Genomic DNA, 21592 nt, shown 5'->3' with positions numbered 1-21592 from the left:
AAGGATGTGACTAATTGGGGGTCCCACAAAGACCGGGCTCTTGGCCCGGGTCCCCCACCAAGCTGATCTGCCCTTTGGTGACCAGGCTTTCCGATGGTTGGCTCTCTGGGCCCTGTCCCGGCCCTTGTCCTGGTGCCACCATCTTGCTCATCTGGCCCCCTTCTGATGGGATTTCTCCGGCTCTTGCGCAGAGAATTCGACTGAGAGATGCCGGCCTAATGGAGCAGGAGGAAGGGAAGTGCGGGTCCTGGGTTCAAGTTTGCTCCGACCTCAGGGGGGGTGTCTCAGTGTTCAGGGCCCTCAGGTCTTTTTCCAGCTCTAAATTGAGGATCCTACGAACCAGTTGGGGTGCAGAAGGGCGGTCTGAGCCCTGGGTGCTAGTCTCGGTCCGAGACTCTTCTCTGCTACCCTATTTGGGTATTTCTTGGCAAGCCCAGCTGCCCCTCCCTGGGCTTTCCCTATGACCCGATCTGGAAGCATTTAAGGCCCTGTGGAGGAAAAGGATGGAGTACAAATACACATGGGGCCCTGGGCCAAATACAGCCCTGTGCCGGTTTTGTCCAGTTTAACCCGCCTTGGGCTGCTTGGCTGTAAAATGGAGCGGCAATCTAGGAGAAGGAACTGAAAAACATTGAAACTATAAATGTCCCAGCCCCAAAGGCAGGAGTTCAAGTCTGGCCCCAAGTACCTCAGAGTCATTTCAGGGCAGGTGGAGACACCAGCCAATCAAGGGGCTCCTGAGGAACTTCCCGGGGGAGGAGGGGGTACCCTCCAGGGGAGGGTGTAGGAGGGAGGTTGCCTTCCCAGAAGACCAGAGTGTGGAACTGCCCTTCCCTCTCCTGGCTCCTAGCTCCAGGAGCCTGCCCTATATCCCCCTCCCCTGCCCTCTGCAGACAGGGGAGGGACCAGGCTTCGGGCCTCTTCCCTTCAGCCAGGGAGACCCAGGGCTCCAAGGGAAGAGGGCGCTCTCAGGAACCGGCCATTCCTTCCTTGTTATGGATCTTCCCGCTTGGGCCCCTCCACTGGCTCCAGTTTCTGTACTTCCGGCCCAAAGGATGAAGCTAATGTGTGTTACACATATCACATTAATATAATAATTAGTGTTATATACAATATTGTGCTATATAGGATCCCGTTATAAATAAAAGAAAGCAATCGATGATTAGGCTGACATGGGCTTTGTATCTTAGTGTTTGGGGGCCTGGGAAGGAAAGTGGGAGAGAGGGGAGGTATCGGATGGGCTGCCAAACGGGAGTCCCCGGAGCTGTTGTCATCTCCCAGCCCCGCGCTAGGAGGCTGAGTGGCCTCCGCGGGATTGCCTTGGGAAGAGTCTGAAGCTCCCCTGGCAGGATGAGGAAGCACCTCGAACTCAGCTCCCAAGCCCCCAAACTCCTGCAGAGTTCCTCACCGGTGCTCTGGCCACGTCGCTGACCCGGCCACGTCATTCAAATGTACACTTAGCGACCGGGCACCCACCAGGTGTCAGAAAAGCCTTTCGCGGACACTCTCCAGGACTTTAGCATCGTCTCTGTGACGAGGGGGACGTTGCCCGGGACCGCCCATTGGGCTCCCCATTGGCAAAGCCCGGCTGAATTAGTTCCGAGGCAACGCGAGATGCCCAGTTAAGAGAATCTGCTCCAGACGTCCACGGGGACTGTGTCTGTCCCACCCGTGGTCCCGGAGCGTGGCCGCCTTGTATCTGATCAGCCACAGTCAGACCCGCTGTCACTGGGCTCCAACACAGCGGAGCCATTTTGGGAGAAGGAGAACCCCCGTCTAAGCTGCTGGTGGGCCAGGCCTGGTGCTGAGCGCTTCACAGAGGTTCTCTCCCCTCATGTGTGAGGGAACCCTGGGAGGGGGCACTGTCACCATCCCCATTTTTACAGGTAGGAGACAGAGGTGGACATTTAAGTGACTTGTCCAAGGTCACACAGCCAGGACGTGCCAGATTTGAACTCAGGTGCTGCAGTAGATAAAAATGCTGAATCTTCAGGCAGGAAAATTCATCTTCACGAGTTTAAATCTGAACTCAGTTAACTGAGTGTTACTTAATCCAAATCACTTAATCCTGTTGCCTCAGTTTCCTCAGCTGTCAAATAAGCTAGAGGAGAAAATGTCAAATCACTCTAATATCTCGGCTGAGAAAACTCAAATAGGGTTATGAAATGCATAGACCCAACTGAACAGCAACAGCAACAAGAGGAATCCTCCTGATTCCAGGCCCAGCATTCTACTCACTGCACCCTTAAAACTCCTGATGTCCCAAGTCCTCCACAATGTGACTCCAAGCTTCTTTTCTTATCTCAGAATATCCCCCCTCACGTAGCCCCCAGCTGGATGACTCTCCAGCCATCCCGGCTTCCCCCTCTCCCCCCTTGTTCCCTAACCTCTTTCTAAGGTTTTGCTCACATTTCCCTTCTCTGTGGAAGTCTGGCATGAGGAAAGCTCACGAGGCAGGGGATTTGCTGTATTGGCCAAGGGAACAAGACCCTTCCCCCTGCTTTCAGCTCAGACCTTAGCTTGCCATATTCCCACCTCGTAAAGTATTCCCTTTCTCCTGGTTAACTGTGAGTTCCCCTAGGGAACTCGCCTTTTCCATCGTTAAACCCCTTTTCTTGCTAACTCTGCTGCTCTCCCGAATCCATTTCTTATTTACCACTCCCGGTGTTTATTTTCTCACTCCATTTTGTCGGTCACCTCTTCTCGTACACAAAGGTACGTTTTGGCAAAGAATGGCATCGTGAACTCCCCGCCCGCACCTCACGCTTTATATTTCAAACTAGGAATTGCATCAAGACCCCCTCATGGGGGGTCCTGAGGAGAGTAGCCACTTATGGCACTTGCAGTTTGGGACCAAATCTGGGGGTTACACAAGCCGGGGAGGGAGATACTGGGAGATGTGAGTGAGAGAATGGGGCACGGCCCTGGGGGCTGCTGGAGTGGACTCGAGACCAGTTTGAACCAGCAGGGAGAACAGAAAGGAGCAAATTCCAGGCAGTGACTTTTCGTCCCCTTGCCCGGAACACACTGAGCAAATCTTTACCCAGAGGTTCTCTCCTAATTTAGACAAATCTGAGAGGGAAAGACCCTCGGGGTTTCTGACCCAAACAAAAAAATCACTATTTATATTTTTAGATTTTTGATTTTTGACTAGATGAAAGAGATCATTCTTTGCCTCAGTTGTTCCTTAGCCTTAATCACTGAATGGATGTGGCCTCAAACTGAGATCTCAAAGACCTTAGCTTAAAAGGCCAAGGTTTCCCACTGCCTCCAGTAGTCGGGATCTGTATCTGGCTACTGGACCTAGATGACTCCAGAGGAAAGAGTGAGGCTGGTGACCTTGCCCAGTAGGCCCTCATTTAAATCCAATTCACTTGCCTGGCAAGGTATCACCTCCCTGCCATCATGGTCCTTTTATGAAGACAAAGCTAAATAACAATCCTCTTCAGACTGAGGGGAGAAAAGGAGAAAAAAAGCTCTGCTGTAATCTCCAGCACAGCCTGATCCCGACATTATTTCAAGGGTTCTTAAATTCTCTGGGCCCTTTCTCAGAACAATTATTTTTAATACATAAAATATAAAGGAGAACAGAGGTAACCAATTATATTGAAATGCAACTGTCCAAATATTTTTCCAAAGCAAACAAACAGCCCCTGGCTTGTGAACGTCTGCTCCTTTGAGGGTTTCTTTGCTTTAATGTGACTTGTTATTCCTATTTTCCATTACTAGGGATGGGGTTTAAGCCTTGAAGTGGGTGGTTTGAGATGGAGAGCAGAAAACTGGCCCAAGGAAGAGATTTTCCTGATTCTGCTTTCTGGGCTGAGTTCCGACGGGTTGAGGAAAGAGGTCGTTTTCATATGGGGTGGTTCTAAAAAATCCCTGCTCACTTTCACCGAGTGAGCCTTGAAGCGGGTGACCCAGGAAGGGGACCTTACGGGAGCAGGAAGTGGGGAGAATGGGTCCATTTGTCCAGGCGATTATCTCCCAAAGGCCCAGCTAATTCCCCTTGTAGGTAAAAATGAAGTCCTCGGGCTGGTTGCTTCCAGTTCAAAATCGGGGATCCCAAAGCCTTCCGTTCTCTCAAAGGCCATCTGAAGGTATTTCCTTCTTCCTCAGACTCCCCACAACTTCTTTATCTGAGTATCTTTGCCCCTTTCACATTCTGTGTCACCCGTTGATTGGGTTCTAATGCTGTAGCAAGAAATATGCCAGTGGATCAGGACATCAAGAACATTAAGAGAATGAAAGTGATATAATAGGACTCTGTATTCCCTTGATCTTTGGGTGGGTCTGGGTCAGAAAAACCCCCAAATCTCAACCCCTCCCAGCCTCTGGGAAAATCCCCACCCTCCTACCAGGTTCCCATGGGAAACTCCCACTTCCAATCGCTCTGGGATTCAGACTGACCTGGGAAACAATTACCATCCTTTATGGATTTGGAAATCAGTCCCTCCAATCGCTCCCCAGCCCCAAGCAATAGAAAGCTAAATAAAATCAAAACTCTGTGACCCAATCTTGGCTATCTTCCTAATCAGGAAGGAGATCATAGTCCTCAGTGAAAATAAACTCATTTTTGCTGAACCTCACTGGAGACTGGGATTGCGAATTCTTTCACGATAGCTGTGACACTGGCCTGGAGACCCCCCCCCCTTGGTCACCCCTCAACAAAAGGGGATGGGAGGTGGGGGGTAGGGAATGAGCTCGGGGTACAAGTAGAAGGACTGGTCTTGGAAAGAGGGATCGGCAGTCTGGTGTACGGGAAAAGATGGAAGTAGGAAAGTGAATTCCAACCAACGGCCTCTATTTTCTTAATAAGTTAGAGGGGAGGTCGTCCACAGCCAAGGTGATGCATGAACAGCGGTGAGACAAAGGGATGCAGGATTCTGGTCTAGGACAATATGGCAATGGTGACTATACAGTCAGGATTGTAAAGGGGAGGGAGAGGAGGAGAGACTGAGGTCGCAATGGGGATGTCTGAGAGAGTGGAGGTTAAGGACTGAGAAACTGAATGTGGTGGGAAGAACTCTGGGCAGATTCACCGATTGGGCAGATCAGCAACTCATTTATAAATTGTAGATTTAGGGACTTGCCTCCGACCCTACGATGTTAAGGGACTTGTCTGTGGTTATATAGGGTATCCAAGGCGAGACTGGAATCCAGATCTTCTAGACTCCCATGCTGGGCTGCTGCTCTTGCACTTGGACAGAGAGGAAAGAGGAGGAAGAGCTTCTATTTGGGAGGCGACCCTTGAATGTTTGAGCTCCCCCGCCCAAAGACGCATCCTTTTAATGCCGGAGTTCTCCATACAGGGACACATGCTGTGAATCTTGGTACATCTCAGTCTCTGAGGAATCTATTTCAATGACTCAAAGGGCAGTGGAGAGGTGCATGACTGGGTGTAGAGGCTCTCCAAGGATGAATGTTATTCAAGAAATCCTATCGGGGATACCATTAGGGAACCACATGATCGGAAAATGAAGGCTGACCTTAGGCAATCACTAAGGGGCACTTATTAAGCACCTACTATTTGCCAGGCACTGTGCTAGCTACTGGAGATGCAAAGAAAAATGAAGCAATTCCTGATTTCCTTAATTTTTAATCGGGGAGGCAGTTTTTATACTTGTGTTCACATGGTGTCCCAAAAGTCGCTTTGACTTATGGGACCTCCTGTGTATACTAGAAAACTTTGTCTGGAACGTGTTGGTGCTGGAGCGAGACTAAGAAAGACCTCGTTTAGGAAGCGTCATGGGAGCTAAGCTTTGATTCTGAGAAGCAGAGGCAGGAGAGAGAGCGTGTCGAGCCAGTTGGATGGCCCAGGGAGGGAAGGCCTCGAAGCTGGTTTGTCTGGATTGTAGAATGTGGCGGTGAACGGCGGGAAATACGTCTGGAAAGGTAGGTTGGGCCCAGGTTGCAAAAGGCTCTAAATTCTGGTTTCTGTTTAGTGCCAGCGGGGAGAGGGGGCTCCTGGAGTCTGTGAAATGGGCCGGGAGGGAGAGAGGAAAACACCATTGAGGAAAGTCATGTTGGCTGCCAGTGGAGAACGGATTAGAGGGAATGGATGGAGGCAGGGAGGCCGTAGAGGAGGTGGGGGCGATAGTCCTGGAGAAAGGTGGAAAGGACCTGATTAGGAGGGGGGAGGATTGTTCTGGTGGAGAGACGGTCGTCATGCAAGAATCGAAAAGGTTTGCCAACTGACTGTGTATATGAAGGGAGGAGATGCCAGGGATGGCAATGAGGTCGTGAACCGGGAAGGGAGCGTTGGTGAGGGGCAAGGGAGGGAGGGATGGGAAGCATGGAGTGACCTTAACAGAAACAGGTTACATCAGTTCAGCAGAAAGCCAAGGCGAGGAGGCTCATGGCCAGCAGAGGGCACCCAAGGCCTGGTGAACGTCAGGAGTGAGTGGCAGGCGATGGCAGGGTCAGGGCTGCTCGGCCCCACGGGAAGGATGGCCAGCAGCCCTGCCTGGCAGTATTGTGAAACTGTGTTAGCCCACCAGTGGGGGGAGGCGCTGGGGGGGGGTCGGCCCATGATCTTTGGGAAGGAGCAATGGGGACATCTCCCTAAAGGGATGGGGAAGTCAGACCAGCATCCAGCCGGGAAAGGCAAAAGGAGAGAGAAACTTGGGGGCCCGGGACCATCCCGGAGCATCTGCTCCTGCTGGGCCCGTGGTCATTCTGAGGAAGGTAACGCATCCAGCTGAATTAGGTCACCTGACTGGCATCAGGTTTGTTTCTCGTCCCGAATCACACTGCTGTTTGTGGTTTTGTTATGCTCCTTAATTTTTTATATTATGAAATACAAGTTTGTATTAGCTATTTCAAACAAGTTTTTACATGAAATATGAACCTTTAAAAATTAAAAGAAGGAGGGGCAGTTAGGTGGCGCAGTGGGTAGAGCACCAGCTCGGAAGCCAGGAGGACTGGAGTTCAAATCTGACCTCAGACACTTAACACTTCCTAGCTCTGTGACTCATGGCAAGTTACCTAACCCCAATTGCCTCAAAACAAAATGAAAAAACCTTTATTTTATTTGGAAAAAAAAAACAATAAGGGGGGAAAAAAAAGCAGAAAAGGAATTAAAAAAAAAAAAAGCAAAACAAAATAGAACATTGTCATGTTTCCCGCAGAACATTAGAGTGGATTCAAAAGAAAGTATATATGTTAATAGAAAGAGTTACATTAATGAATATCCATTTTGAGGTTGTTAACTAGGTTATTTGAGATTATTATTATAATGTTAAAACCTAAAATTGGTCATTAATTACTTGTGTGAGAAAAGATACAAAGAAAAGACCTTACAAAGAACAAATTTTGTAAATTTGCTACTTCCCTGGAAATCAGCAGTGTGGGCAAGGCCAGCAGCTCTGGGGAAAAGAGCTTGTTTGGGTTAGATGTTCCTAAACAATGAAATTGGCTTACTGAGTATTTACAAGTGTTTGGATAATATAGAAGTGGTTTCTAATGACTGATTTTTATGCCAGGATGTGTGGGTTTAAACTTAAGAAGAAAAGAAAAGCAAGTGAAGAATGTTAAGTGAAATCTCTTGTTATGTTTGCATCCTGCTAAACATTTATTTCTCGTTGCAACTCCATGAGAGGAAAAATAACTATCTTAGGGCCCTAAAAGTTGAGACTGTTGAAACTTGCCATTTGGGGTAAAAGTTCTTGGGACTCTAATTGATATTGTTTTGAGTTTTGAATTCAAGTATCGTTAATGGATGGATCATTAAGTTAGTAACACACTATTTGAAAGACATGCCATAAAAAAGGGAAAAGGCCCCACATGTGCAAAAATGTTTATGGCAGCTGTTTTTGTAGTGTCAAGAAAATGGAAACTGAGTGGCTGCCCATCAGCTGGAGAATGGCTGAATAAGTTGTGGTATATGAATGTTACAGAATATTATTGTTCGGTAAGAAATGGCCAGCAGGAGGATTTCAGGGAGGCCTGGAGAGACTGACAGGAACTGATGCTGAGGGAAGTGAGTAAAACCAAGAGAACACTGTATACAGCAATAGCAAGACTATACAGATGATCAATTCTGACAGACGTGGTTCTTTTCAACATCGAGGTGATTCAGGCCATTTTTTGTAGTGTTCTGGAGGTCTCTGGACCAGCCTTCGTTTCAGCAGAGGAATCACCACGAGAATAGCCAGGGATAAAGTCCAAATTCTTTATTGTCTCCTTGCCTGGGGCCCGGGCCTGCTTTCTGGAGGTCCTCCGGAATGTGTCTTGGTTTCTATGGGGGAGGCAGGAGGACCACCATGATGGTCTCTCTCTTGAAGTCTCGCTCAGTCCAGGAGCTTGAGCTCCCGCCTCCGGTCCTCTGTCTTCTTCGAGTCTGTCTCTGAGCCCTTCTCTGTCTCTCCCTCTGGCTGAGTTTGTCCCAGTTTGTAAGCGGTATACTGAGTATAAGCCAATCATTATACCACTAGGGAACCATTATTTGTTGTAAGATTAAATCAATCATATCGAATTTAGAACTATCAAGCGCCATGCTAAACGAGATAACCATTGTCTCATCAATTCCACTGACTTAACATCTTGTAAGAATCCTTGTTTCAGAGTTCTGTCCCATAACAATTCCTAATACATTTATGACGGAGAGAGCCATCTGCATCCAGAGAGGGAACTTGAGGAATAAACGTGGATCACGACATAGTATTTTCCCTTTTTTGTTGTTTGCTCGTTTTTTGTTTTCTTTTTCATTTTTTTCCTTTTTGAGCTGATTTTTCTTATGCAGCAAGATAATTGTGGAAATATGTATGGGAGAATGGCACATGTAATTGGATTATTTGCTGTCTAAGGGAGGGATGGGGGGAAATAAGGGAGAAAAAAGTTTGGAACACAAGGTTTTACAAGGGTGAATGTTGAAAACTGTCTATGATATGTCTTGAAAATAAAAAGCTAAAAAAAAGAGAAGATTCTCATAAAGTGAAAACAATTGGTAAATGTAAGTAACATGAAAATAAAACACAAAACTTAAAAATTAAAAAATGAAAGAAAGAAAGACTTGCCACAAGCTTCTCAGAGGGACAGTGATACTGAATGTCACAGGTGGAAGTCTGTATCTGGGCAAAAGCCGAGAAGACAATCCTGGTACAGGTAAAGGTAAGATTCTCCTGCCTTCTTTCCCATTCTGTGTTACTTCCTTTTGAACAGGAATGTTTCTCACCTGGCTATTGCTGAGTCTGGCTATCAGGTGGAATTGTTACTGCACAAATGGTGTCAACTCAGGCTTGGAGTCAAATAGAACTAAGGGTGTTTTATCCTGCGGAATATGGGCCAATTTGAAGAAGCTAGTAGATTAGGACACCCAGAAATGAGAGAGAGGGGGGAATGAATGGCGCAGGAGCAGTCTGACAAAGGGGATAGGAGGAGGGCAAGAATGAAGTGGTAAAAATGGGTTTTAGTCCATTCTGATGCATCCTGCCTGTGGGTCCTTGGACAGGTCAGCAACCCGCTCTGTGCCTCGGTTTCCATTTCTGTTAAATGAGAGATTCTGAAGTTTCTTCCAGGTCTATTCCATGATGAGATCATACTGAAAGAGCAGAATATCATATCTGTATATATTATGCATAATAATATAATTTATATTAAGCTTCCAAGGATAAATACATATACATATATGTATATGTGTATTTATATATGTATATATAAATATAAAATACACATACATACTTACATATATATAAAATACACATATATATTTACATACACACACACACACATATACACTCCCTGGAAGCTTAATCTGTCTGTTGAAAGGGGCTCTCCGATTGTCAAGATGTGACTGAGTCCTTACATGTAGTGTCTGGCAGAGGGCCTTCCTTGTAGGTCAGTGAGCCCTCACAAATGCTTGGTGGTTAGCTAACAATCACCTTTCTTAGGCCTCCTGCTCCGGGGATCCCTTTCCCTGGGCCTTTTGCCCAAGAAAGTAGAGGACCCAAAGGTCTTCTCTTTCTGCCTAGCTCTCGAGCCTCAGGGAGTTCAGGATCATGGGTTCTAGAGCAGGAGGAGACCCTGGACAGGTGTCTAGATGGACGGTATCCCGGACCCCTGGATGGAGACTGTGACCGTCAAGGTGGCCCATTCCTCCTGGTGGAGACTCCTCCCCAGAAGGCCTTTCACCCGGCCATTCTCCACACTGAGGAGGTCCTGCTGTTTCAGGAGATTTCCGCTTAATCTGCTCTAACTGAGCCCCTCAAACTTTTATTTGAAATCCCCGCAAACTTTCTAGGGCCATTGAGTAGTGGTTTGCCTGCTGATTCTGCCCAGAGTCAGCAGATGGGGGTAGTGAGTCAGCAACACCTTTGTGCAGGTGTGAGTGTGAGTGTGTGTGTGTGTGTGTGTGTGTGTGTGTGTGTGTGTGTTTGGTCACAAAGGGGAGCTGCGCCCCATCCCCCGCTGCTCCCAGGGGGCAGCTGTCGCCATCAAGGATTTGCCCCCATGTCTCCCAGCCGGCAAGACAATGCTCCTTGTTTTCCCTCGCTTCCTGCTCAGCCATGAAGAGACCTGTTGTTTCTCTGGCCAAGAATGTTCTCCCCCAGGCCTCCTGCTCCAGCCCAGGAAGGAGGGATGTTTTGGGTGGGCTGATGCCATCTTTCCCATTGGCTTTTGCCTTCCTTGCTCCTCCCGGACGCCCGGATGCTCCTTCTTCCGTCCCTGCCCCCATCCCAGTCCACAGCCGCCGGCCCCAGGAGAGCCGTACCTCAGTTTCCCTGTTGGACAGAGTAACCAGATCTCCATTCTCCCCTCCTTGGCGAAGCATTGTGGGAGTTCTCGGACCTCTCCCTTTTCCGAAAGCATTCAGGCCGGGCAGGGAGAAATCACGGGCTCTAGTTCCGTGCCTCGGTTGGTTATACCCACCCCGGACCTCCACCTCCTCATCTGACGCCTGCTTCTCCCAGGGCCTCCAGGTGATCTGGCTTAATCGGCGCCTTTATGGAGGAAGGGACTGTGGAGGTCATGGGGGGTGGATGCGGGGAGAGGGGATGTGGGCTCAGGAGGGGCCCCGGTGGGTCCCACTTGCCCCTTCTTGCATTTACTAGTTGGGAGGCAATGGCGTGATGAACCACTTGGCTTCTGGGGCCTTAGTTTTCTTCTCTGTAAAGTTGGGCTCGCAGAATTAGGGCCGGGAACCCCACCCTCCCGGGGGTGTTCTGAGGCTCAGAGGAGCCGGGACCTGATCATCCTCTGATTCCCTTGTCCAGCCCTCGCGCATTCTCACTGTCCTTGACTGTGAGCATCGAGGGGAAGAAGCCAGAGAGAGTCCAGGAGCCCACATGGTGGGCTTTGGGCCTTGTAATAACAGGCAGGCAGGCAGGGGTGTAGGTTTATCTCATCTATGTTAAGCAGCCTGGACCCCACCTGGAGTCAGAAGGCCCGAGTTCAAATCCAACTTCTGATACTTACTAGCTGTATACTCCTTAGTTATATCTGCCTCAGTTTCCTCATCTGTAAAATGAGATAAAAAACAGCACCAACTTCAGGATCAAGTGAGACCATATTTGTAAAGTATTTTTTTTTTTTTTTTTTTTTTTTTTTTTTTTTTTTTTTTTGCTGAGGCAATCGGGGTTAAGTGACTTGCCCAGGGTCACACAGGTAAAGTGTTTTTGAAATCTAAAAAAGGCTACATCTGATTATGATTAGGACCCAGCCAAATTAACCCCCATCTCAATGTCAGCCCCCTCCTGACTTCTTGCCTTCACTCTCCCTTGTGCCAAGAACTCAGCGCCTTCCCCTCTTCCACTTTCTTCTGCCTCCTCCTTTAAAGTCCCACTTAAATGTCACCCCAAACAGGAAGCTGGGCCTGCTCTTCTCGGGACAGATTGCCAGTCTTCCTCCTTAACCCTCTCAGCACCGGCTACTACATTCACGGGAAGTGCTTGTTGACTGACTGACTGACTGCTGTGACGTTTTTGTGTCTGTATCTCATCTTTTGGTTTGCCAGACTGAGAGTCCCTGAGGGTCCGAGTCCATCTGCATCTCGTGTTTGGCCCCGCACTCCCCATCATGCTGTGTACACAGTAGGGGGTTAATGTGTGCTGTATGTGCTGGGGTTTCTGAGCTCGGTGCTCCGGGAGACCCTAAGCTTGGGAGCTGTTGCCGGGGTCTCTGAGAACCCTCATTAGGCGAGAGCCGGGTCTCGGGCAGCAGAACACTGGGCCCTTGTGTGTGCGGGCAAGGGGACCCTGGCGGCCCCGCTCCGCGCCAGATCTCCGGAGTGCCCAAGGCTGAGAAGCCCGGCTCCGGAGAAAGGCTCTCACGAGCTGTCATTCCCAGGCCCCTCCCTCCATTCCCCGGGGAAGCGCTGGCGGGGGCCCCCGGGGAGAGGGGAGCCGGGACCAGCTTTCCCGGGCCCTGCCCTCGGGCACCGGGGGCACCGCCCCGGGCTGAGAAAGGACCAGCCGCAGCCGCTGCTGTTTGTCTCTTTATTTACACGTCTCTCTCACCAAGGACCGGAGAACACCAACATTCGGGGGCGGGGGCTGGGCGGGGGGAGCGGGCGGGGGCCGGGCGCCATGCAGGGAACACGGGGTCTGCGGGCACGCGCGCGTGTCGGGGTGCCGGGCCCTGAGCGCGGGAGTGTTACTGGGGGAGGGGAGGCAGAGCAGAGAGCGCTTCGCAGGACACGTGGCAAGGGCAGCATGCGAGAGATTTTGTCCTCGGACATCTGTGCAGAGGGACGGCCGCCCCTCGAAGCCCGGGGGGGTGGGGGGCGCAGCGGGCAGCCAAGGGCTCGTCTTTGTCCCGGGCCGGGATTCTCCTCCGGGCCCTCGCTCCCCTTTCCTTTGCGGAGCCAGGCCGGGCTCCGTCCTGTGGCGGGGGTCCCACGGAAGTCCCACTGCGGTCACAGGGGGCCCATCCCAGCGTCAGAGGCCAGTTCCGAGACGTCCCGGGAGCCGCCTTCTCCACGGGCTCAGTCCTCCCCTGTGGCCACCAGGGGACGGGCTCTCCCAAAGCCACCTTGGCCAGGTGCTCGGCCAGGATCCTAAACCCGGTTATCTCCCCCCCCCCCCCACTATCCTGCCGGTGCGCTCGGGCCTTCTCCACAGAAAACAAACAAGGACTGAACCCCAGATCCTCCTCCGCGGCTCCTTCCTGGTGCGCTCCGTCCCTTCCAAGTGGAAAGCAGAAAAACCTGTTTCCTCCCTCCCTCCTTCTCCGGCTGGGGAGCCAGAGGAGCCGGGAAACGAGCGGGGCCGACGTCTCCCTGGACGAGGACCGAGGTTCCATGGCGCGCCTCTCCGGGCCCGGGGCCGCGAGCCCCCCGGATCCTCCTTTCTCAAATCCTCCGAAATCATTTCCTCTGGGCCTCTCCCTCGCCCCTCGCTATCGGGACCCACCGAGTCCGCGCGCGATCCCCCCGACCCGGGCGTCGGGTCTCGGGGGCTCGTCCAGTCGCCCTTTGTCTTTGTAGCCCCGGCGCGCGCCAGGCGTACTGTACACAGGAGGCGCTTCCTAAGTGGCTGCGGAGATGCTGGGGATGGACGGGGAGGGGGCAGCGCCCACCCCTGGAAGCCGGGCGCTGGTGTGGGGGCGGGGCGGGCCGGTTCGGCCGTCAGCACTGCCGGGAGGGCGTCCGGTGCACGGAGCCGGGCCGCTTGGGGATCTTCCGCCAGCGCCTCTTGTCCCAGCGGCAGAGCAGCAGCAGGCGGAAGGTGTCGCGGAAGGCCTTGTTGCAGAGCGCGTAGCACATGGGGTTGATGGTGCTGTTGACGTAGCAGAGCCAGTAGCCCAGCTCCCACAGGGTCTCGGGCACGCAGTCAGTGCAGAAGGTGGACACCAGCACCATGATGTTGTACGGGGTCCAGGTCAGGATGAAGGCCAGGAGGATGGCGCTCAGGGTCCTGGCCGCTTTCTTCTCCTTGACCAGCGAGAAGGTCTTGCGCTTGCTCAGCTGCTCCTTCCCTTTCTTCTTGGGCTCCTTGCCCGCCCGCTCGCGGGCCTTCTTGGTGGGCCGCTTCACCGTCTGGGGGGAGGCGCGAGGGGGCGGCTTGGCCGGAGCCGGGGCTTCCGGGCCCACCATGGGCATCTTGATGACCACCTCGAAGCCCGCCTCCTCTCCCTCGGAGGACGTCAGGGACTCCAGGTAGCCTTCGTCCTCCTCCTCCTCCTCCTCTTCCTTCCAGCTGTAGGAGGGGAGGAGCCGCGGTCCCCAGCAGCAGCAGCAGCGCCGGGCCGGCACGTCGGGGGAGCCTTCGGGGCCGGGCTGGGAGCGCTCGGAGCTGCTGCTGCTGCCTCCGCCCAGCCCCTTGCCCGGCGTCTCGGAGCCCTGCAGGGCCGCCAGCTCCCGGGCGCGGTTCTCAGTCTCACGGTAGATGCGCCAGTAAAGCACGCACATGACGGTGACGGGGAGGTAGAAGGCGGCCATGGCCGTGCCGAAGGTGATGATGGGCTCCGACAGGAACTGGATGTAGCACTGGCCCGCCTTCACGGTCCGCTTGCCCACCAGGTACTGCCAGAACAGAATGGCCGGCGCCCAGAGCACGAAGGAGACCAGCCAGGCCAGGCCGATCATGAGCGCGGCGCGCCGGGGCGTCCTCTTGGCGCGGTAGCTGAGCGGCCTGGTGACGGAGAAGTAGCGGTCGAAGCTGATGAGCAGCAGGTTCATGACGGAGGCGTTGCTGGCCACGTAGTCCAGGGCCAGCCAGAGGTCGCAGGCCAGCGTGCCCAGGGCCCAGTGCCCCATGACCAGGTAGGTGGTGTAGAGGTTCATGGAGATCACGCCGATGATGAGGTCGGCGCAGGCCAGGCTGAGCAGGAAGTAGTTGTTGACCGTCTTGAGCTCGCTGTTGACCTTGAAGGAGATCAGCACCAGCAGGTTGCCGGTCACGGTGGCCAGCGAGAGCAGGCCCGTGGTGAGGATGATGAAGGCCACCTGCCACGGGCCCTTCACCGGCTCCAGGACAGTGATGTTGGGGCTCACGGCGGGGGCCACGGACACGTTCATGTCGGCAGCCTGCCGGGCCACATGGGAGATGCGGAGCGGGCTGGGGCGCGGAGGGCCTTCCTCCCCTGGCTCAGGGGGTGGCCCCTTCCCTGGGCTCGGAATTCCCCGGGGCAGGGAGACCGCTCCTGGGCTCCCTCAGGCCAAGACCAGCACCTGGAAAGAGAAGAACCGAGCCATAAGCGCCTCCGGGTGGCACCGATGGGTCTCTGCAGTGGGTCGGGCGCCAGGTAAGCCTGGGGACAGAGGGTGAAATAATGGTCCCGGAGGCAGGTGAGAACCATTTATCCTCTTTCTGCCTCAGTATACTCGTGTGGGAAAAGGGCGCACCAACCAAGGAAGAGATTCCGGGACGCTTCCCAGCTCAGTGGCCTGGACACTCAACTGTCTGTGCTGACACCCCCCCACCCCCGTCACTGGGGCCCCTGAGGTGGGGGAGATGCTGGAGAGAGACTTGGGGGCACTAAGTGAGCATTAGGATCCTTCCTCCAAGGCTGTGGGGGAGCAGGGACTCCAGGGTCTGAGCCTGGGAAGGAGCTGGGTTGGATTTTTATCCCCAGAGGAGTGAGGGAAATAAGTTGGGATCCGAGTTCAAAGAAAAGAAAAGAAGAGAAGAGAAAAGAAAAGAGAAAAAGAAAAAGAAAAAGAAAAGAAAGAGAGGGCTTAGCAACTAGAGCTCTCTCTTCTCATCCACAGGCATTACCAGGACATTTTCTGCCGCTTTTTCCAACATCACCCACAAAGACGTGGCCCTTCTCTTTACCAGACCCCTAGCCTCCTCCAACAGACTCCCCCCTCTGTCATCCCCACTCTTACCATTCTCCCTGTCCATTGGCTAATTCCCTCCCGCCTACAAACATGCCCATCTCTCTCCCACATCCTCCACAAAACCCCGCTCTTGATCCCACTGTCCTCATGGTTAGCTGCCATCCCACATCTCTTCTCCCTTTTGAGACCATACTTAAGGTCTGAGTCTGCCCCAGTGGATGCCTCCATTTCCTCTCTCCTGGACTCCTAACAGTCAAAAGAAGCTTCTCTCCGATGTTCCAGATGGTAGCTGCCCAATGGATGAGCTCTGCTCCACCTCCATTCTCATCAAGTTCTCAGTAGCCCTAGAAGGGTCCATCGCCATCTTTTCCCCACTGGTCTCCTCGCTCTAGATTCCCACAATACTCTGCTGATTCTCCTACAGACTGCTCCTTGGCTGGGCTCTTCACCTCAGTCATGCTTGTTAACCACAGCTATCCCCTGAAGTCTGTCTTTCATTTTTCCTTCCATACATCTTATTGGAGATCTCATCAACTCCTATGGGTTCAATGATCACTTCTAAGCATGTTACTCTGAGGTCACTCGTCCTGCCCTAACTTCTCTCTGGACCTCTGGGGTCACATCTCTAAACAATCTATTCCATTAGACTGGAAGCTCTCAGAGGGCAGGGTCTGGCTTTTGCTTCTTTTTGTCTCTCTGATACTTAGCACTCTAGTCGACATTGGATACATGCTTAATGATCAAGTCGAACCTAATTCTGTGCCTATTACACATCTCTCTCCACGATGATCCCTCGGCTGTCCGACTGATGTCCTAACATTTCATCTGACCATGGCGTCTCCCTCTCCTCTGTAAACTCCAGGGATTCCTTGTAACTCCTAAAATCAACTATAAAATCCTTTATGGCCTTTAAAACTTTTTATAACCTGGCCTCCTCTTACTTTTCCAGCCTTCCTACACATTACTCCCTTCCATATAATGTGCAGTCCAGGAACACTGGCCTCCTTCCTGTTCTTCACACCCAACACTATCTCCTGACTCTGAGTGTTTCCCGTGGTTCACCTCTATTCCGGGAATAGAAAGAGACCTCCTCATCCCGGCCTTCCGGCTTCCCTGAGGTCTCAGCTAAAGTCCCACCTTCTGGAAGAAACTTTCCCATCCTTCCTTAATCTGATCCTGTATAGATCTCTTTGTGTGTGTCTCATCCCATTAGATGGGAAGTTCCTTAAGAATGGGGGCTGGGATTTGTTTTTTGATCTTTCTTTGTATCCCTAACCCTTAGCATACAATAGGGGCTTAATATATCCTTATTAACGGACTGAAAAGCATCTCAAAAGGAACAAGTTTGATGGGGATCTGTCAGGGAAAAACACAATGGCATATAGTCATGGAAGCCCTCCTAGCCTGAGAGTAAGGAGTCCAGCCAGTTTACTAAGTAGCCCAGGGCAAGCTATTTTCCTTCTCAGCCTTTCAGTTTCTTCTTCTCGACCTTTCCCTTCTCAACCTTTCCCTTTTCCCTTCTCAACCTTTCAATTTCTTCTCAACCTTTCTTTTCTCAGCCTTTCAATTTCTTCTTTTCAACCTTTCAATTTTCTCTTCTCAACCTTTTTCTCGACCTTTCCCTTCTCAACCTTTCCATTTCTTCTCAACCTTTCAATTTCCTCTTTTCAACCGCTCCCTTTTCAACCTTTCACTTTCTTCTCAACCTTTCCCTTCTCAGCCTTTCACTTTCTTCTCAACCTTTCCCTTTCCCCTTCTCAACCTTTCAATTTCTTCTCAACCTTTCACTTTCCTCTTCTCAACCTTTCAATTTCTTCTCAGCTTTTCAATTTCTTCTTCTCCACCTTTCCCTTCTCAACCTTCCAATTTCTTCTCAACCTTTCCCTTCTCAGCCTTTCAATTTCTTCTTCTCCACCTTTCCCTTCTCAACCTTTCAATTTCTTCTCTAAAACAGGGGAATTAGACCAGCTCTCTTTGCTGGTTCTGGCAGCCTGTATTCTAGGTTCACTTTTACTTTTGAAGGCCCTTTGTTCTAGTATCCCAGTTTCTACCATTCTGTGACTCTGTCACCTCCAGCTTGGCTGTACTGTGTCCTTGGGTCCCTTCCAGCTCTAGCTTCCTGCTCTGACAATTCCATTTTCTACGCTCGATAGGGGCCTTCAGGCCAAGCCTGAGGGGCCACGTGCAGGGTATTGTGGAGAGTGGATTCTTGTCCAAGTTGGGTTCAAGTTGGCCCCTTCCCGGTCAAGGATTTGGTGGTTTTGCCTTAATCTCGGCTCCCTCAACATGCCCCTTCTGCTTAGGATCCCCCTCCCCTTTCATCAGCCAAGCAGGAGGCAGGACAAACCAAGGCTAACCTTGGGCCAGTACTGCCGGGGAGGGAAGCCCCCTGCTTCTCTGAACTCTGGGGTGTCCCCTCCTTTAGCACAGGAAGCAGGGGAAGAGGCTGGGGGAAGGGTACTTGCTGGCACCTGCAGAGACAGGTTCAGGGTCCATTCTCCCAGGACTTTTGGAGCTTTAGGAAGACAAAGGGCACTGATAGAGCTGGGAGCGGGCTGTGGTCTGAGGGTCAGGAGCCAGAAGAAGGAGATTTTGAGCGGAACACGACAGAAGGAGGGAAGTTAAGTGGGGCAGCACCGACTCTCCAGATCTCATGCTTCTTTTTTGAGCTCCAGGGCCCTATTTTGGGGAGTGTGAGGAGCTGTGTATCCTTAGACCAACCACCTAGTAAAGCTTGTTTGTTATGTCCTTCCAGCCTCTGGGGCTGGGTGGTGAAGAGTGTAAATCTGAAAGGAAGAGGGCAGAGATGGAGGAAGGAGCCTGAAGACACAGGGGGGACAGGTGGAGAGAGGTGGAGAATGACACAACATCAGAAAGGGGGCTCCCAAGGTGACCAGCTGGTTACATCCTACCCCCACTCCCACCCTAGTCAGGTGATCCCCTTGTAAAGCGAGGGTAATAACTGTCCCAGCATTTAATCCACGGGGCTGTATGATGGACCAACCGGGAGGCCTTAGAACAAAGAGTTTCCAATAACTTGGTCCAACCTCCTCCCCCAATCTTACAGACGGTAGCAGAGATCCGAAAGGCCGGGAATTCATTATGCCTGGAGATATGTCCGGGAGAACTGGGGGAAGGAGAGACTGAGCAAAGGAGTTTGGAAGTCCTGGGAAGGGACCCAAAGACACGCAGCTGGCTCGTGACAGAGCCAGGTCTAGAGTGACCGCGTCCTTAATTTCAGTTCCGTTACCTTGACTTCTAGCTGACTGTTGCCAAGGGGGACCTAGGACTGGGCCCTTCCACCTGCCAGCGATGGCTGGAGGGAGCAGAAGCCCACCTGCCCTTTTCCTTCACCCTTTGGAACGGGGCTTTTAGGTCTTTCCCCTGCTCCGTCCAGGCCTTCAGAGGGTGGCTGGGACCGTCTACCAAAGGAGGAATCACATCTTGGAAATAAATCTACCCATGTCATGCTCAAGACTAGGCCAAGATAGGCCGTCAATATGGCCCACTGACTCTTGTCAGTCTAAGAACACTTGGAGTCTTCTCCTGGGGGAGCCGGTACCATGGGGGAGCTGTCTGAGGTGGAGGAAGACCTCCATCTGAGGCTAGGCATGAGACTTGCCCCTCAGTTCTGGTATTTGAGAGAATAAAGCAGCCTTATCTACTGTAGAACACCTGAGGTCCAGTCTGGCCACAGACACTCTTAGCCGTGTGATCCTGAACATTGTCACTTTGCCTCAGTTTCCTTATCTGTAAAATTGGGGAATAATAGCATCTACCTCCCAGGGTCGTTGAGAGGACCCAGTGAGATTACATCTGTAAGACATTTTACTATATACGTGCTACTGTGAGTATTATTATTTACAGATCTTGGTTTGGGGGCTGCCTTCCTCTGTCAGCACCGTTCTAACTTACAGGAAAGCTTCCGTTTCCCTGTAGCTTCTTCGTTCTCTTGACCCTTCCTTCCTCTCTAAGCAGGCGGGCCTACGGCCCAGGGGTCAGCTCTGCATTTAGCACGGGTGACTTTGGCCAAGTCCTTTTCTGCTTGTGATGTAAAGTGAAGGGCCTGGGTGACCTAAGATCTCTGTTTGTCGTAAATCCGGGGTCGCTGCCAAAGGAGAGAGTTACAGCGGCCGACTCTGAATTCAGGGATCCTCGCTCAGTGTGGCTTCAGGATCCGGAGGGTCGGCAGTTGGGAAGGCCGCCTTCACCAGTGGCCTTTGGTCGCCCATTCCTCTTGCCCGCAGTGCCCTCTGGCCACCCTCTCCATGGTTTCTTAAGGCAGCCCGTGGGGCCTAACTCAAGGAGCCCCTTCTCTGGGACCGTTTTCCTGCCTCCCTGCTCACAAGTGCTTGGTTTGTACCTGGCTTATGGCATTAAATGTACATGAAGGTTATCTGTGGCCTCTCCTCCTTCCAGGTTCACAGAGGGAGAGCTTCGAGTGACCTCAGAAGCCATCTCTCCATTTTTCAGATGAGGAAACCGAGGCCCAGGGATTGGGACTTCTCCAAGATCACTAGTAAGTGGAAAAGCTAGAATTTGAACCCAGACTTTTGGCTTCAGAGCTTGTGCTCTTGAGCTCCATGATGGTAGGATGGACTCTGTCTCATGTAAACCTAGCACATAGTAGGAGCTTTGTTAAAGGAACGGAGAAACTGGAGGGACTCCTCCTCCCTGCACCCTTCCCACTTGGCTCTCTCCACGCCAGGGGGTCTGCCAGTCCTACTTGGCTCAGATCTCCACTGGCCCAGGGTTCTAGGGCTCCTGGGCACTCTGAATCTCCCCTGTGGTTCTTCTCCTCCTCCTCCTGGAAAATGAAGGCAAACCCCTAAGGGTCATGACTTCCTGCCTTTCACTTGCTCCTCTCCAGAGGGTTCAGTCTAGACCCTGGCCAGTGACCCCGTAGCCTGATGGAGCAGCTAAGGAGTAAGAAGGGGCAGAATGGTGGCGAAACAAGCGGGGGCTGGACTTGGATCAGAATGTGGACTCAAGTTCTGGTTCTGTTCCTTAGAATCGTATGATTTGAAGCAAGTCAATTAAATGAACACTAATTTGAAGCAAATTCTGGGGCTCAGTTTGCTCAGTTCTACACCGAGGGGGGGCGGAATGGTAATTTCTACAGCTCCCCCCACCCCCGCTCCAAATCTATCCTTCTTCAGGAGAAAGCTTTCTGAACTGAAGGTTGAGTGAGGGGCTTGACCTAGGACCAGCTGCCCACTCTGCCGCGGCAGGGAATGGAGGCGATTGGCAGTCCAGAAAGGGAAGGGCCTTGCCCAGGCTCCAGGTGGCATAGGGCATGAGACATTTGCAAGAGGCCTAGAAAAACCCCAGGGGGGGAGATGCAGTCCTCTCCAGTGGAAGAGCCCCCCCCCCCCAAGGAAGCACAGGCCTCTCCTGGGGGAGCTAATGCTAACAAGTGCGCCTTTCCCCAGCTCCCCCACTATTATGGGTCCTGGTCTAAATTGTTCTGTCCCAGAGAAGCTTCCAGGAATACCAGGCTGGAACCTCTAGCATCTCCCAGAGGAGGCAAAGCAACGAATAATGAGATGGGACAGTTCCGTTTGAGCCCTTCGATCATTAGAATAGGAAGGTCCTTAGTTAGGACATAAAAAGTGGGAGCCAAAAGGGACTCTAGATCATGGAACAGAGAATATCAGAGCTGGAAGGAGCTTTGGGACACAGAACGAATATCAGAGCTGGAAGGGAGCTTGGAACAGAAAACGAGAACATCAGAGCTAGAAAGGATCTCCCATTAGAGAAAGTCTGAGGCGAGAGGGACCTCTGACAGCACATAGACTCAGAGATGAGAGACCTTACACCATTGAATATCAGAGCTAGAAGAAGGGGAGAACGCAGGGTGTGAGAGCTAGAAGG

The 21592-nt window shown here is 51.9% G+C and overlaps 1 protein-coding gene across 1 annotated transcript in view; it reads right to left on the bottom strand.

Moving 5' to 3' along the window:
- Positions 1-13009: 13009 nt before the first annotated feature.
- CHRM1 (cholinergic receptor muscarinic 1) overlaps positions 13010-21592 on the bottom strand; it is a 12195-nt gene continuing 3612 nt past the window's right edge. The window contains exon 2 of the mRNA XM_031941544.1: positions 13010-15106. Coding sequence (XP_031797404.1) covers positions 13562-14953 — 1392 coding nt within the window. The 5' untranslated portion in view covers positions 14954-15106 and the 3' untranslated portion in view covers positions 13010-13561. The remainder of the gene's footprint in view (positions 15107-21592) is intronic.

The sequence above is a fragment of the Sarcophilus harrisii genome, chromosome 6, assembly GCF_902635505.1.
Source record: "Sarcophilus harrisii chromosome 6, mSarHar1.11, whole genome shotgun sequence".
NCBI lineage: Eukaryota > Metazoa > Chordata > Mammalia > Dasyuromorphia > Dasyuridae > Sarcophilus > Sarcophilus harrisii.
Note: the sequence above shows the minus strand (reverse complement) of the source record. Positions and strands in the feature narration are given on the sequence as shown.